The sequence below is a fragment of the Dromaius novaehollandiae genome, chromosome 12, assembly GCF_036370855.1.
Source record: "Dromaius novaehollandiae isolate bDroNov1 chromosome 12, bDroNov1.hap1, whole genome shotgun sequence".
Taxonomy (NCBI): Eukaryota; Metazoa; Chordata; class Aves; order Casuariiformes; family Dromaiidae; genus Dromaius; species Dromaius novaehollandiae.
The window spans coordinates 5,579,514-5,596,576 of NC_088109.1; the positions used below are offsets into that span (position 1 = coordinate 5,579,514).

General features: G+C 34.3%; 2 protein-coding genes across 6 annotated transcripts in view; one reads left to right on the forward strand and one right to left on the reverse strand.

Annotated features, from left to right (window-relative positions):
• CENPP (centromere protein P) overlaps positions 1-17,063 on the reverse strand; it is a 172,738-nt gene that overhangs the window by 139,323 nt on the left and 16,352 nt on the right. The gene's annotated exons all lie outside the window — the stretch shown is intronic.
• On the forward strand, positions 1,895-16,075 carry OGN (osteoglycin). Its single transcript, XM_026115979.2, has 7 exons — positions 1,895-2,126; positions 2,782-3,034; positions 8,683-8,767; positions 11,104-11,262; positions 11,872-12,074; positions 12,608-12,703; positions 13,222-16,075. Exons 2-7 carry the CDS (start codon positions 2,867-2,869, stop codon positions 13,390-13,392), a joined length of 882 nt encoding a protein of 293 aa, XP_025971764.2. The 5' UTR covers positions 1,895-2,126; positions 2,782-2,866; the 3' UTR covers positions 13,393-16,075.

A 17,063-nucleotide genomic window follows, 5' to 3' on the forward strand; every position in this document is an offset into this window, starting at 1 on the left:
GAGCACTTCGGTAACAACAGTGAGTACATACAGTGTTTTTGTGGTAAGCATCCACTGAAGTCTTATGACCCTGCTGAATACTGACTTTTGAAAGTGTTTTCTGCAAAAGCCACTACACAAGTCTCCTAACATTACAGATCCTCTTCTCCAGATCAAAGTAAGAGCTTTCTTGCACTAAGGCTTCCTAGAGTTTCAAAAGCTCATATAGCTGGTAACCATCCCTTATTTGTAAAAACTGACAGATATTTGGGGATGGGGGGAGGGGAATAAGCCATTCTGAAGATATTCCATATACCGTATGTAGCTGTCAAAGCATCTAGGACTTTAGCACCTCAAAATAAATTTATATCATGTTTGGAATTCCAATACTTAATACTTTCACCTTAGAGCACTTACCCTTTGATTACATTCAAGCATAAGAAGAACTTGGATTTGCCAGAGCAAGATGAAATCTTAATCTGGATATTTGGGAGAAGGGGTTAGGAGGAGATCAAGTGGAAAGCAGAGCTGCTGTCATTAGTCCTGAAACATGCATGAAACAGTGAGAGATAGTAAGAAGGGGTTGATTCACTGAAATGTTTTTGCCTCTTCCTTCCTAAGCAAATCCGTCTTTTCTATCAAAACCAGTGCTTCTGACCGCAAGTTCCCAAGTGCTGCAGTGGAAAACACCTTAATATGCTAACCACAAAACTGAACTTCAAACCTCAACTTGTTGTTGTTCCAGCAGAACAGCAAGGGATATGATTCAGAATCCAGTTTCTTATTATGATTCTCTTCCCTTTACATTTCAGTTATATACTCACAGCAAAATCATTATCCTAGGGCATGCTGTAATTTATAACTATGACGTTGTTTAATTTGCATGTGAATCAAATTAAAAACATTTTGATAAAACCCTACTGAGTTCAGAAAGTGATGAGTGATTATAAACTGGAAAAAAATTAGTGAGCAAATGGCTCTCTAAATGGCAACTCTAATTTACAGATTTACTTACTATAGCCATCTGTTTTCTAAACAAGACAGAACTTAAAGAACATACAACCTAATAGGTCCACTGTTTATCCTCAACGTTATTCTAGCTGGCAGTGCTATCTAAAAAGAAAAAAGAAAAAAAAGAAATGAAAGAGAAATATAATTCTGAATATATCCCCAATACTGTTTTATTGCTACACAGTTTTTAAAGACTCAAAAAAGCTACTTTGTAAATTTTCAAGTTAGTCATCTGGCTCCCATTTATACTGTTTGCCAAAAATATATAGTAAGAAAAAGGATGGGGGAGGAAGAAATGCATTAGAAATCTAGAAAACTGCTGCTTATAGTTCAGATGAAAATTCTAAACCTGGACATTGTTTATTAAGCTATCTATACTACTGACACAGTTTTACTCAAAATATATTTATTGTGAAAGCAATTTTTCAATAAATTGTCTAGCAAGACATTTAATAAAGCATTTAGGCACAAATTACTTCCCTGAAAATCTCAACCAAAAAACTTCCCAAATTCTGAAAAGTATTTTGTGTTTCCCAAACTCTTCGGACTGAAAAGTTTGCATTTCATACTTACTTGAAACTTCTCAAAACATATACAACTCGTAATGAAATATTTTATTAGTCATAAAAGTGTGACTAATATAGTATACGTATGTTTTGGCTCTACCTCTGTCTCAGTCAGAAAGCAGCTGCTTTGTCTCTTAGCTAAACCATTAAACAAAATGGATAACACATGCCTTGTTACAGACCTTTATTTTGCAAAATTAATATTTGATTTACACAAAAAGCTTTAGCAATTATAAAGAATAAGTCACCATTTAGCATAAAGCTACCATTTTAACAAGTAATATTAGAAGTAGGATGAACTAGACAGATTTACCGTTTACAAATGTTATTCCAAGTACAACCCCCTGCTCCAGGATATTACCTCTTACCCTAGGGAAAGAATGCTGGCAAAGCGTTTTTTACCCCATGGAAAGCACTTTTAAGACTGTCAATCTTTGAAATAGCATTCATTTCAACAACTTGGATGTAATCCATAACTTTACTCTTTCATCAAGACAATCTGGGTTAACATATAGGTAAGAATATCTGGTTTTAGGACAATCACAGAAGAATTTTGAATCTGCTAAAACGGTAAGTGGACTTTTTTCCTAAAAATATGCTGACCTAAAGCTTAAATAAAACATTTAATTATAGTAAACAGGAAAAAAAAATGCTGTATAAAAGATTTCTTTGAAAAAGTCAAGTATAGGTATTTCAAATGTTTTTAGATCATCATTGTAGCCTTTTTCCCCCCAAAAATGCATACAGCATTTGTAAAGTATTCTCCACAGGGAAGGGGAAAAGTATAGATATTTTTCTCTTATTTTCAAATCTAAAGATAACACAGACAATGAGAATTACTGTTATATAGTAGTTAGGTTTGAAAGTCATTATTCTGACAACATGAAAAAATGCATTTGAACTTCTGTTGTTGTAATTAGTTCAGCAACCTACATGCCAAGTATTTCAAACAATGCTTTACCAAAATCTTCTTGCTATTATTAGAAATAATACACTGGGAAACAAGCAAATACAAGTAAAATAATATTTTTCTTATTAGTTGGAAACTGCTGTTTATGATTCCCAGGTTCTTTTCATGTTAAGAACAGTTCATATAATACTAAAGTCTAATTAAAGGATACCAAGAGTTAAAAGTTGTTCCATGTTCCTTATGCGTTAGAAACCCCTGCCAACTAGTCCTCTAGGCTTTAAATATTGTTTTGACGGATTGCATTTTCATTTCCAGTCACAAAGAAAGTATTCTCCATAGTCAACGCTCTAGCAGATCTTCAACAGCTCAGTGAAAGCCAGACACATTGTTCTCTGCTAAAATGAAGACTTTGCAGCCTACTTTTCTTCTGTTTGTGTTTGTATCTTTGGTGAAATCAGCACCACCCATACAGCAAGAATCACTCAAGTTTTATGAGTATGATACAGACGTTACCCTAGGAAGCCTGATCGAACAAGATTATGAAACGAAAATCAAGGATATAAAAAAGGTATTTATCTTATCAGTTTAATACTTTTAACTGCTAAGCATTATATATGAGTGAATTAGGTGTTACATGCATGTATGCAAGTTTTACGGAAAAGTCTTACAATAGCAAAACATACAGTGGTTTCAGATGTGAGGGATAGGCATTCAAATTAAAACCACGAAAATACTACCCTTGCTACTGTTTGAAAAATCCACAAAAGAGACTACCACAAGACAAGACTAAGGAATCATTCTTAACTATGCTGTATGCATGTGCCTAGTATTCTAGGAGTGTCTAGAAGGGTATGTACTATCACAGTAGCTGAGTAGTTTGAGCAACATTGTATTAATACAGTAAGTTAGAATTGGAAACAAGGGTTTTTTTCCTTTTTCTTCTTTTTGCTATGACAGTGATATTTGAAACAGTAGTTTTCATCATATATAGCGTGCCATCATAAACCACAGTAATTCTTTCGAGTTATCAGCTTAGCAGTCTCGAACTTCTGTGGAATATCCAGTCCTGCTGTAGTCACCTATAACATTAACGCTTTGAGAGTCCGAGGAGTGGCAACGGGTGTACCTCATGGCACTCACCAGCACCCCCAAGCGGTCAGTCCTCAACGGTTTTGTCGTGTGCTCGTATACATCCTGCCTGTTCGTTCAGTGCTTAAACGGGAGACACACAGAATTAAATGAAGTGCATCAGCCTCAGCTGCAAGGGACAGCTGGAAGTGTCATACCTCTGTTCGGACTGCCTCTGAGCGGATGCACGAGACGCACAGCACATCAAGAGAACTATACAACTTCCATCAGGCAGCCAGGCAGAGAAAGTAAGAATGAGAGTCTCAAAACTAATTGCCAAGAAAAATACTACATATCCAAACAAAATGGTAACAGACAAATATTAATAAGCTCGAGCTAATTTTTATTAATATTAATTGTACTTATTACAATAAATTAGTCTGATAAACAGGAAAAAAGACAACAGAGATCATTGGTATAGGCAATGAACTACAGCATACCTATAGAAAATCACATTCTATATATAATTTGTTTTTAATATTTTCCCAATTCTATTGTGGCTTTCCACTGTTAGATTAAAAAAAGCAATTGTATTCATATTAAGAAACTTGTAGCATATTTCTAAATCTAGCATCTGTCACAGTGATGAAGTAACATGTTATTTCATAAACCTATGAAAAAAGAGACCATTTCAACTACTTTTAACAGGTGGCTACCACTCAAAACTGAGTAGTTAAAAATTTACTATGTACATTAACTTTAAGTTAGGCACAGCATCAAACCACATTCACTACTAAAATTGTTCTAACAAGAATACACTACTATTTTAGGAAAAAGAAGAAAGCGAGTATACCTACAAGGAAACGATGCCAACAGTTGTGCCACAGACTAATCAAAGACTGTACTGGCAGTGCTATAAACTAGAGGTCTTTTGAAGGCCAACAGCTCTGCTTAGGATAATTCTAGGAATGTAATCAGTCATTATTTCCATCAGGTCAGTTCTCCAATGACATGTTTTCATTGCAAAATAAATTAGTTCCTTATGTGCAACAAATAGGAGCGCCAGTGCTCCCAATTTAAAACATGGGATGTGCAAACAATCTTTTATTCATTTGTTGTACAAATACTAGCTTCTAGAATATTTCAAGCGTTAACTGTAACTGAAATACATGCCAACAGTTTTCACAAACATGCCCAGTCAAAAATCCAGATCTTGCAAGACCAATATAACTCCTTACTGTGTATTTGAACCAAATTTAAAACACAAATGCGAACTGGAATTTTCAGCAAAAACATCAGAAGAACTCATCTATTTAGATTTGCATTAGTGATCAACAAAACAAAGTGAACTTTACTCCACTATTAAAAGAAAGGTCATCCAAGCAAAATTCATTACAATTTTTATTATTTGAAACCATAGCTTCCCCAGTATTGCATAAAATACCAGAAATTTAAAAACATGATATCTGAATTTCCAAAACAAAACTTTTTCATAAGTGAGCAAAGTTGCTTTTGTTAGTGTGACAAAAGGCCTGAATTTACACAAGAACAGTAGTATAGTTCTGTGTCCTGTTCAGTTATTCTATCAGTTAGTATTATCTACTTTTCCGGTTTGTCTCATTTTGCCAAACATAAATCCACAGAAGTGCACAGTAATTCATTTAAATGCCAAAATGCAGAGGGAAGCATTAATCCCAAAGGTACATCCTAAAGCATGCTTTTAGTCCCACAGCATACTATAAAACACTCTGTCACTACCACTGTGAAAGTTATCTCCAAAAACGTTAGCCAAGCTTGGGAGAGAAAATTCAATCACCACCTTTGTTTTTATGGAGTACAAGGTTGCCTCTATTCCTAAAAATCCTAAGGAAAGACAGAGGCCTCATCTCCAATCTTAAGAAACACAGGGGCAAAGTCAGTAATTTTCATCACTCAATATTACCATATTCTTTGATATGCACAATGATGATTAATAAATCTAATTAGATACCAGCTCAAATCAGGATTAAATCTTCCCATTGAATATGAACTTCCAGCTTTATAGACTCTCGTGTCTTAGAAGTTTTACGATGCCTTAAGAATTTAGATGTAAAATGGTAATATGATTTTCTATGTGGAATCCGTGTCTCTGGAGTACAAGAGGGAGGTGGAATTCAAATATATAGGTAAGTCAACATTCCTTCAGTGCATTCCCTACGTAGGCAAGTCATGCATTTTCCACAGTTATAATCCAAAGTATTGTCTGCACTGATATTCTCTGACTAGGAATTTTTATAGCAGGCCAGCAAATACTTCCAAAATATTGATTAAGTATACTACCTATGGGGGGGGGGGAAATCTATTGTTTCACTTTGTGTATTTGACAGTATTCTTCAAATAGTCTATCCCGCTGTTTTGTTGACACATTTCTTGTTTCTTGCAGAAATTAGTTGTGCACTGTATTCTGCAGAGAACTCACATGCACACTCTTCCTTGGGTCATGCCTCAAGCAGGATACTGTACCAGAAAACTACTCCTGGTACAGATATCACTATGATCAGCAAAAATGTTTTTCATACAAGGATATTAAAAATCCCCCATGAGCCAAAAAAACCCACAACAGTATATATGCATTTGTCCAATTATTACTACACCTACACAGAAGTTTCTACTAGTATGTATACATCAGTCAAGGATCATGTCTTCACATGCCTAATCAACATCACTATGCCAGCAAAAGCATAGCACAGACAGTCGATTCCTTAAAGAAGTTGCGTGCCATTACATAGAAATACTAAGATAAAGGGGTACAGGTCTGCGTTATATAGGCTTGCAGACACAGCTATATAGAAAAAAGGGATACGAAAAGAAATAATGCTTGACTGTTAGGTCCTAGCATGGGCACAACTGGACAATTATTATTATTTTTAATACTAAATCTAGTTTTCCCACAGGGAAGTGGTATTCTACCAGCCAAATGAGCAAGCCACTTTGGTAATGCAGTCACTTTGGTTCCTGGACTGCACCAAAATTAACAACTCCTACAAGATCCTACAGATCTAGGGGACACAATGTGAAAAACGCGTCAGTCCCCCAGACTAGCATCTGCTGAGTTTCAAGCATCTTGTCACCTCAGCAATTACATTACTTGAGATTTACTATTATCTGGACAGGACATTTGAAACTCTTACTGCTCCAGATAATAAAATACAGGACAAAAAACAAGAAAAAACATATTTCATTAACAACACTTTACTTCATTGCTTTAAAGGCAAGAAAGCCACAAAATCCTTGTACTAGATTGTGCTGCTATCTGGAACATTCATCTAAGAGCTTTAGTTGAGGCCCACTTCTATTTAAATATGTCATAATTACAGAATAAGGTAATGGTGTCTAGCAACTTAGTTGAGGCCCATTTCTATTTAAATATGTCATAATTACAGAATAAGGTAATGGTGTCTAGCAACTTAGTTGAGGCCCACTTCTATTTAAATGTCACAATTACAGAATAAGGCAATGGTGTCTAGCAACTAACCAAATAAATTCTAAAAATTATTTTTCTTCAAAAACATTTGTTTATACTAATTTGCTCTAAAATTAACTTCAGCAAATATATTTCTGAGGCTGGCCTTTCTCAAAGAACAGACTTGCAGTAACCTTCTATTCTTCCCTTCCAATTGCTCAAGTCCAGCCTCTCTATACCAAACACTGCAAAAGCTCTTAACCTACACAGAAGTTTCATTCTACAACTGCTAACCTGTCTCCAGCACTCTCACTTGCGTAGAAGAATCTTACTAGATCAAACCAATCCACCCCAAACATTACATAAAAATACTGAAAAAAGAGGCATAGCCTGGATAGATGGATGCAGGGAACAGCCAAGTGAAGGATGATTCATAGGCTAAAAAAGGGTCAAAAAGACAGAAGCTGTCCAAAATATTTGCTTCTCAGGCTTCATTTCAAGCTTGAGGATTTTATATTGCAGAACACAAAAGTTCCCACAGTAAAATATATGCAAGAACCTAAATAAAACAAAAATGGTATCAAAATTAAACTGACAATGTTACTTTAACATTACTCTGCCAGATGAACTGTGTCATACCTGCCTGAATGAGGAAATAAAGAAATCAGCTCACTTGTGCACAGTCAGAATCTATATAGCAGCTCTCCCCCAGTGGTCACTGTATTCCTGCCCAGACCCTGATCTTTAAGCACAGATGAAGGGGGGGGGGGGGGGGGGGGAAGCACACCAAACAACCACACACGTTTTCCATACCTGCTCATGTACTTCTCCCCATGTGTTTTCAATAGTCAAGCAGACCAGAAAGGGCATTGTCTTATTCTATGCTACAAGTATTCCCCAAAGGAAGCAATGAGTGAGGCTAGCCAAAGCACAATTGCCACAGTCAACCTTTAAAAACTTTAATATATTCAAATCATAGTATGACTTGCTGTGTATATATTATATGTCTAGAAAGAGAATATAATTCTCTAAAATTCCTATTGTATTCAACGAAAATTTGACTGCCATTTCCTGCATCACTGGAGGGTCTATTAGCAGCCCAGGTCTTACAATGGACTTAGTTGCAGTTCAATGGAAACTGCATTGCTACATTTTGGCCAGTATCTGAAGAGAGCATCTTTGAAAACCAAGTTTTCATGCTCTTGAAAATGTATGTAGAATACCTCAATAGGGAATTTTGAATAACTAAGTGAAAGGAAATGTTATTTTACTGAGATTATTTTGGTAAAACGTAACATATATAGCCTATATCCATAAGAATTATTAATTGCCAATCTTATGAAGGCAAGCTCTTCCAAATTTTGCATAATGTAGTCTGTTTTCAGAAGTCCAGGCTTCTGTAGACGCTTATCACTTATATATTCCTTTATTCCTTCCTCACATAGTCTGTATTTTTTTTTTTAAAAAAAGGAAAAACTAAAAAACACTGTAGCAGCAATATCTTCCCTTCTTGCCTTCCAAGGTGAGGAGTCCACGTATAAGAAAGAAAAATAATCACAAAAGTCATCCAATGTATTAAGACTATTTTTCTCTAAAAATTAACTGTCATAAAAAGGTATGCTGTAGAATGTTCATTTTTTCAAAAAGTGTGCTATTTAAGACTCTTATAATACTCCATTTTTTATAACATTTGCTCTCACACAAAGGATGGAATCAATGTTTCTCCTAACACCACCCTAGGACTGCAAGGGGATGACAGTGAACGCAATGTATCACCAACAAAGGATACAAGTAAGTTAATAGATATGAATATTATAACATTCGAGTTCTTCAAAATAAGATTCTATAGAAAGAAATAAATATTCAAGGCATAACAAAGGATACCAGTATTAATCTTTTTGTTTATGAACATCTTTAATACCTCCTTTGGAAAGCCTTCTAAATTTCTGCCTTTGATGGAGCAGACCGAAAGAGGATCTGCAGGTAAATTCTGAATACACATGGCATAGTTTATAAGAATATCTATAAACTCATCCAGTCATGCTTGTAGAGCTACTAGTCAATCAGATATGTACCCAAGTTAAATAAGTTAGGCAGGACAACCAAGAAAAAGAAGGAACACCCCAATAAGGTCCACAGGTTAACTGAGTCATGATGACATGTACATTTAAATTTCTTAAACAGCTTTCCCAGAAATTATTTAAACATCTTTCTCATGGCTGTTGTCACAGCTGAAGTCTGATGATCAGGGAGGTTAATATTTATATAGTTTTGACATTTTTCTTCTTGCTAACAACATGCAAAACATCCATAAATGAATTGGTTGCAAATGTATTTGGGCATAATATGATTCCTAGAACAAAAATGGTTAATGCACATTAGCAACATTCTTCACTAGCCTAGGTTTCCTACTAGCTCTAAGATGTATTGTTCAGACTTCTCCTCACTAATGAGCCATGATAATTTCTACGTGTCTAAGGAAAAGCATCTTGTCTGCCAAACAGAGCATAGAAAAAGGAGGACGACATTTCTGGGTACATCTGCAATTTAAAAATCCAAAAATAACAGATGTTCGGCAAGACCGCTGGTGTGTTGATCTCCACCAATGTTTAAAAATCAAGGAGATAAGTTATAACCACGCACTATTTGCCAGCAAGCCCCCATCTAAAGGGGAGGGGGGAAGAATAAAAAAAGATACAGAAGTCTACCAGAGCTTCTAGTCGGAGACACAAGAACTGCTGCCTTTTTAAGTAGTGCCAACACTGCTTCACAATTGTTTTATATTTTGTGCACTAACATACACAACAAAAAAGACAAAATCCAAAAAAGCAGAACTCTGAAGTCTAATACATGGGAACATACATAAAGTTAAAGCTCAAGATCTTAATTCCCTTCTCTGCAGTACCTCTAAGAAAATATGAATTACTGTCTTAGATATATGGGTTTGGCTTCCCAGTGTTGCCCAGCTAGTTCACTAACTCATCATTGGTTGCAGAAAAAAAACAAAAAACCTTTTTATTTTGCTGTATAGTTTTAAAATTAAAATGACACTGTCTGTACCATACCCAGACCAATTTTGGAAGCTAACCAAAAATCTCACAATATAGAAGACACAGGATATCAGATAATGGTGGTGACAAAACTGGATTCAAAGCCATATTTATTATATGTATTTGAAAACTGTTGTCATATAAAAGACTGACGCAAAGCAGAAAATATTTTCTTAATGTGTACAGTGGACAGGACAAGCTGCAATGGGCTTAAACTACATTAAAAAGATACACAGTTCATCCCACAATTTAAAATAACAGTTATTAAAAAAACCTCAGTAATCAGTGGAACAGATTGCCTAAAATAGTTGTATAATCACCCTCGCTGCAGTTTTTATGCAAGATGATTAGATAAAATAGTAGCTAGGAGTAACACAGTGTATACATAACCCTACCAGATTTAAGTACAAGAGAAGTTCCAATGCAATTATGGTATCTACATGGGCAGTTCTAAAATAAAGTAAAAAAAAAAAAATTGAAAAAACCCACTTTGTAGTCTAATATTAATTTTTAAAGGTTGATGAGCCTAAGAGATACTCTTTCTGATCTAAGAAAAACTGTCTAAAAATTTCCAATTTTCTGTCTAAAGTACATAAAAATAGCATTTATTTTTTGCTGTTCATAAGACACAGTAATGTATGATCTCCGATTAATACATAAGTAAACCTAAGGTGTACTTTCAGATGTTTCCCTTGCATGGATTTCCATTTTGAAATGAACAGTTTACACATGAAATTTATCATGTCCACACAACTGCAGCCATCATATTCACAAATACAATAAGCCAGTTAAAGAGTGAAACTGAAATAACATTGATTAATAGCACTTCAAGATGAGCTCAGATAAGAAAAAAGAATATAAACGATGAAAGCAATATGCCTGATGTGAAGAATACACCACTCAAAAAAAAAAAAGTACGTCTTCTCAGAACTTGCTGCTAGTAGAACAATTAAATAAGAAGCTAATAATAGAAATGAAACCTTAAAAAGATTAGAGATATAATTATATTTTGTATATTGAAGCTTATGATAGGTGAATATCTTTAAATTGTCTACTCATAAAATAATTTGCTTTCAGATTTACCTACTTGTCTGCTCTGTGTGTGTTTAAGTGGATCAGTGTACTGTGAAGAAATAGATATTGAAGCTGTACCTCCACTGCCAAAGGAAACAGCATATCTTTATGCACGATTTAACAAAATAAAAAGGATAGCAGTCTCAGATTTTGCTGACATTAGTAAGTAAATATTCAGATTTTATTTTCAGCTTAACTGGTAATTCATTTGAAGTTGTCATCTCTTAATAATATGACAAGAATACCAAAATAAGATGTATTTTATACTTTGTTAGATTCCATTAATTTTATTATCTATTTAATTTAGTACTTGTATTTGAAGAGGAACTGTAAAGGCAACATGAAAACCTACTTTGACCCATGTTACCGGTCTTATTTTCTCACCAAATCAGAGAAAGAACAGATTGCTAAGAATAAAATTTAACTCTGTATCACAGCCAGTCTTAAATAACCATGTATTACATGTCCTTCAAACACTCTGAACACGCATCTCCCAGCTCTCTCATTCTACAACACTCAAAGTTCTATCAACGTCTTAAATCATTTCGTCTCTAGGAAAACAGGGAAAAATCCAGCATATTTTCCTGGTTTTTAAAAAAATTTAAGACTGAGCAAATCCGAATGTGGATTTTCACAGTATTGCCATTTACAGATCAAAATAGGATGGTTCATCCCTTATTAGAGCATAACACCTAATTTATACACAACCATGCATGTTTCACATGTCATGTAGTTATAAAGGCGACACATTTTCATTTCTTTTGTGTGAAGCTACCTTGAGAAGAATTGACTTTAGTGGAAATCGGATTGAAGAAATAGAGGATGGGGCCTTTTCAAAGCTTCTCTTATTGGAAGAGCTTTCTCTTGCTGAAAATCGACTTATAAAACTTCCTGTTCTACCTCCCAAACTAACAACATTTAATGCAAACCAAAATAGAATCAAGAGCAGAGGAATCAAAGCAAATGCCTTCAAGGTAAGTAAAAGACAATAGTTTTCATAATCCAAGAAATAGACTACCAGGAAGCTTTACAGGTTTGGTTTTGTTTTTAAGGGACTTTGGAATAACAGCTGTTAGTATGCTCACTCTCTATGTAGTTCATCTCAAAAATTACTTTCTTTAAAATATAATCTTAACTACTTTTCTTTCTTGCTTTCTCTCACAAACACAAAGAAATACTCGATTCAAAATTGATGGCTCAAATACAGTTTTGAGGACTACTTAAGCACTAATAAACTAGGATGTACCTGTAAGAGTAGTCTTCAGTTTTATAAATACTTTCCAAACCACAGAAGGCCTGTTCTGCAAGTTTCTTCATATAATAGAATTCAACATTCACAGCAAAAGAGCAAGAGAATGTTTCATGCCAGATTACTTTAGAGGCTTCCATTCATCATACATGATCAGAAAAAAAAAAACAAACCTGACATCTTATCACAGACCTATGGGTTAACTCAACCTCTAGTAAGCAATGTAAGCATTAATGATCTTTCTCTTCTTTCTATTAGAAGCTGACAAATTTGGCCTACCTCTACTTAGGACATAATGCACTGGAATCTGTTCCCCTTAACTTACCAGAGAGCCTGCGTATCCTACATCTTCAGGTATTGAAGTATTTAACATTCTATTACAAAGAGCCTCAACAGCAACATACTTCAAACCAAACCCCACTCTCTTTCAAAACAATTCACATGCAGTTGTGCTACAGTTATCTAATACTCAGCCAAATAAAACACTTCATCTCTAATATGTACATCACAACCATTCAGCATTCAACCTGAACTTTTTTTTTAACATACAGGAGGAAAAAGTAGTTAAGACTTAAAATAAGTTTCTCTTACTGTCACAAGTTGTTTGTTAGCTAGTTCCTATGCCAGAATTTCTCACTGGTTTCTGTAGATAAGGATGAGAAACAGTAAAAGCAAGCAATAATCCTGTATCAAGAATTCAAACAACCGCAAATCATTTATCTGCTCATAGATCGGGCAATACCCGATTCCCACGTATGTCTGTAGAACATACACAAATCAATCCCAATGACAATAAAACGTGAAGTTAAGAGACATAAAATGAAAGCTTGAAAATTTTTCAACTCATAATCAAACTTTGTTTTGCTTTACAGTACAACAATATTACTACAATCACTGATGACACATTCTGCAAATCCAACAATACACGTTATATCCGCACAAGTATGGATGAGATAAGAATGGAAGGAAATCCAATCCTCTTGGCAAAGCACGTTAACGCTTTTTCCTGCTTGAGAACACTGCCCGTAGGAACGTACTACTAGCCACTGCCTATGTAATGATCATTTTTACTTCTTTGTTTACATGTTTATATCCTCTCCCTTGCTAATCCAGTTTCTCTGCATACCGAGAACCTTTTACTATGTTAAACTGTGTTTCTGCTCTGAAATAACAATTTGAAACAGCCACTTTACTCAGTAGTTACAGTGCCACCTCTGCTTTCAGAATCTTTTCTGTTAATGACAATGCAAAAATATACATACATACACACACACACACACACACACACACACACACACACCATCTCAACTTTTATTTCACCACAATCTTTACATGTAGGTAAAATCATGCAAGTAAAATCAAGCAACACATGTTCACACTTTTCACCATTTCCAAAAAACAATCACTACATTTTACTTTCAGATAAACCCTAAACATTTTTTGGGCAAGCTATAAATGAAAAATACATCTGACATCCAATCAAACATTCGTTTGCTCTGAAATGAAACTTTCTGTTGAGCTTCAAAAGTGTAGTGAATAAAGTTGCATTGGAAACAAAATTATGCTTTAGAAATAGAACTTTTCAAAGATGTGTTACAGCTTCCTTAAATACTTGGTTTGTCAAAAATAAGCAAAAGTCATTTATAGACTTAGGGTACCAGGCAACATAGCAAGTGGAACTTTTCAAAGATGTGTTAAAACTTCTTTAAATATTTTTATTTCAAAAACATTCTCATTCGCTCTCAAGTATGTATGAATGTATGGCATATATATGTGTATATAAATATATACATGCATATATTCACATATATGTACATATGCATAGGCACACACACACACACCCCCTCTAAATTTTTCCTCAGCTGTACTCACAGGAGTCATTCTTTCAATTCATTCTTCAGCTTCCCATTTTAACGTAGCAGTGAGAGTACAGTATAGTATGTCTCTGAGCACCTTTGTTATTAACACATGATACAGCCTGAACATCATTCCACTGCTTTTTTTTGATAAGGAAAGGTGACAGAACATAATTAAAAGCAAAGCTGAATTAATTATTTTACTTGTAAACGAATTATAAGATTTCAGCTAGAGTTCAGTGCAAAGAAACAGAAATGCCTTCGTACAGTGATATTTTCACTCATTAGGAAAAAAAATCAAATCAGATCTTTAAATTGAAAAGTTGATTCTATTGTTAAGCTAAAAATTGTGTTAACTTCAAGCAAATTCAATTAGCATCATTTCACTCTTCAACTACTTTCAACCACACAGTCTATTAAAAAGGCAAATGAATGTGTGAAGTTATCAACAGTCAGTTCACCTAAAACTACACATAATTAGCTGCAAAAGATAGTGTTTCTAATGACAACCATACATTTCTGCTGACTATTCATTCTGAGTTTCTCCCTCCAAATACCTAGCAGGGGCTTAAAGCTCTTCAAATAAATGAATGCCAAAAATGTGCTAATTATTATTACCAGATCAACTTCATACTAACTTTGAAGCTACTATGGATTTCTAATTTGTAGAAATAGTTAGGCATCAAATGCATGATAATGACTCATTATGCACCTAGAATACTGATTTTATAAGATATGTTGTATTAATTATTTTTATCTTATTTAGTTAAGCATTGATTTGTTAGTGCTTGTGCTATGGGGAATTATTATTAAGTGCACATTTAATTCTGAACATAGTGATGCTCTGCCATTAGGTGTTGAGACCTGATAAGCTTTTTAAGTGACTATATCAAGCATCAGCTGTGGGTTCATCTTTTTGAAAGAGGATACAGTTATGAAAAGCAAGACAAAAATATTTTGTCCTGAACTCATAACTCAAGAAAGTCATAGTAATTCCTGATTTTTTTCCCTGTTTTAAATTGCCTGATATAACAAGAAAGAAATTCCACTGTCTTAATGCATCTGATAACATATCCTAGTTCTACAGTGAGAATTTGATTTTCATTTTCTCATGTAAAGTCATAAAACTCCGATGTTCTCGGGTTTTTAACCAAAATATAAAATACAGCCCCAAAGCATGTAAAAATATATTCCAACTTCGAGCCAAACTTATCCTGAGGGGTAGGGGGGAAACACACAAGCAATTCATTCATCTCTATTTGGAGAAATGCCTAAGATGGGGAAAACAGGCCTAAAAATTTAAGTGTAATAACATTACATAAATAGTGGCCTCTGATCTTAGTCTCACCTCAAAGTTATTACTAAATAAAGCTCTTTCCAAAATTAATGAGATTAGTAAATATCAGAAGTCTTCCTATTACCTATGAAAAGTTATATATATGTGCATATACAAGTATTTGCACATTTATGTAATATATACACATATAAATATTTTAAAACTTAACCACTACCACAAAAAACTTAATACTTCCATTAAAGTTGTATTTTTTTTGCAAAAGTACTAAAGATCAACAGTAACATCAATTTAATGGTCTAAATATTTTGTGAGCAAACAGAAGTGGACAAGTGATATCTTCTGAGATTCTCGTGCAGGCAGTAAATTATCTGATATGTTTTAATTTACTTTCCCCAATTCCTAGCAAATTAAGTCAGCAAAGCATTAATTGAGAAGGGCTTCAGTATGCAGGAATTTTTGCCTTCTATTTTTGTGACCAGTACTTTTGTCAAGCTGAATGTACATTATCCTATTTTTTTCCTATCACTTGTTTCTGTTCTGTATTTCCAATAAAACTTGTTTTTTTTTCTTGTTTATCAGCATCAGCTTCAAAAAACTGCTCTTACTGCAATGCAAACATACTTTAACTGCTGAGTCTCAGAATATTATTAAATTAATAAATATTAAGTACTCTGCTAGTCACTTTCACACAACTTACCATGATATTTAAGTTACAAATACACATATACTCCTTAGCAATCTGGTTTTGAATGCATTTTGAGCTGTCAGATTTGATCTTTGAACCCCTCAGAAAGTCTTTTATTTCCACATGAAGTTATTACTAATGCTGCCAGAAATGAGAAGGCATAAAATCTCTTTAGAGGTTCATACTCAATCACACATGAAGCATTGTCCCAAACTGGTGTGTCTTTCTCAACAGTATCTTTCTCCATACAGAGAAACAACTTACATAAAAAGCGACATACTGTATATTTTATTTAGTATGGCCAAGGGTGTTAGCAAAAAAATATCACTATGATTATTACCTCACTAGCTGATGTTTTGGAGCTATGAGACAATACTGTTAAGACAATTAGAAAAACCTGTGTGTGTGCTGCAGTTGAAAGTTTTGATGTAAAAGGGGAAAACACTTCCTGCTCACTCAAAGAGTGAGCAAGCTTATAGACTATAATAAACATCTAAGAATCTTTCTAAGATGGTCGATCCAAGAAAATGGAACCTTATGCCTTCAAGGTATACTTCAACACATTTGCTTTGTTTTTATGAGAATTTAATAGGATCACAATAATTTATACCATTTACACAATACTTTTCAAGGGCACTGCCCCTGGTATCAGTCTCCTTCCTAGTCAATTCAGATCACTTCTCTCTTAGACATGATACCAAACTATTATCTTTATTACATATAAATCTTTTCCAATGAAAGTACACGCCGGTAATGAAACCTAAAAGAGTATCCTTTCATTTAACGCAGTTTTTGATGTTTCATTCTTTATTTTTCTAACATTAGATGCTTAGAGCTTATAAAACCCTTACCTATAAGTGTAAGTATACAATTTTT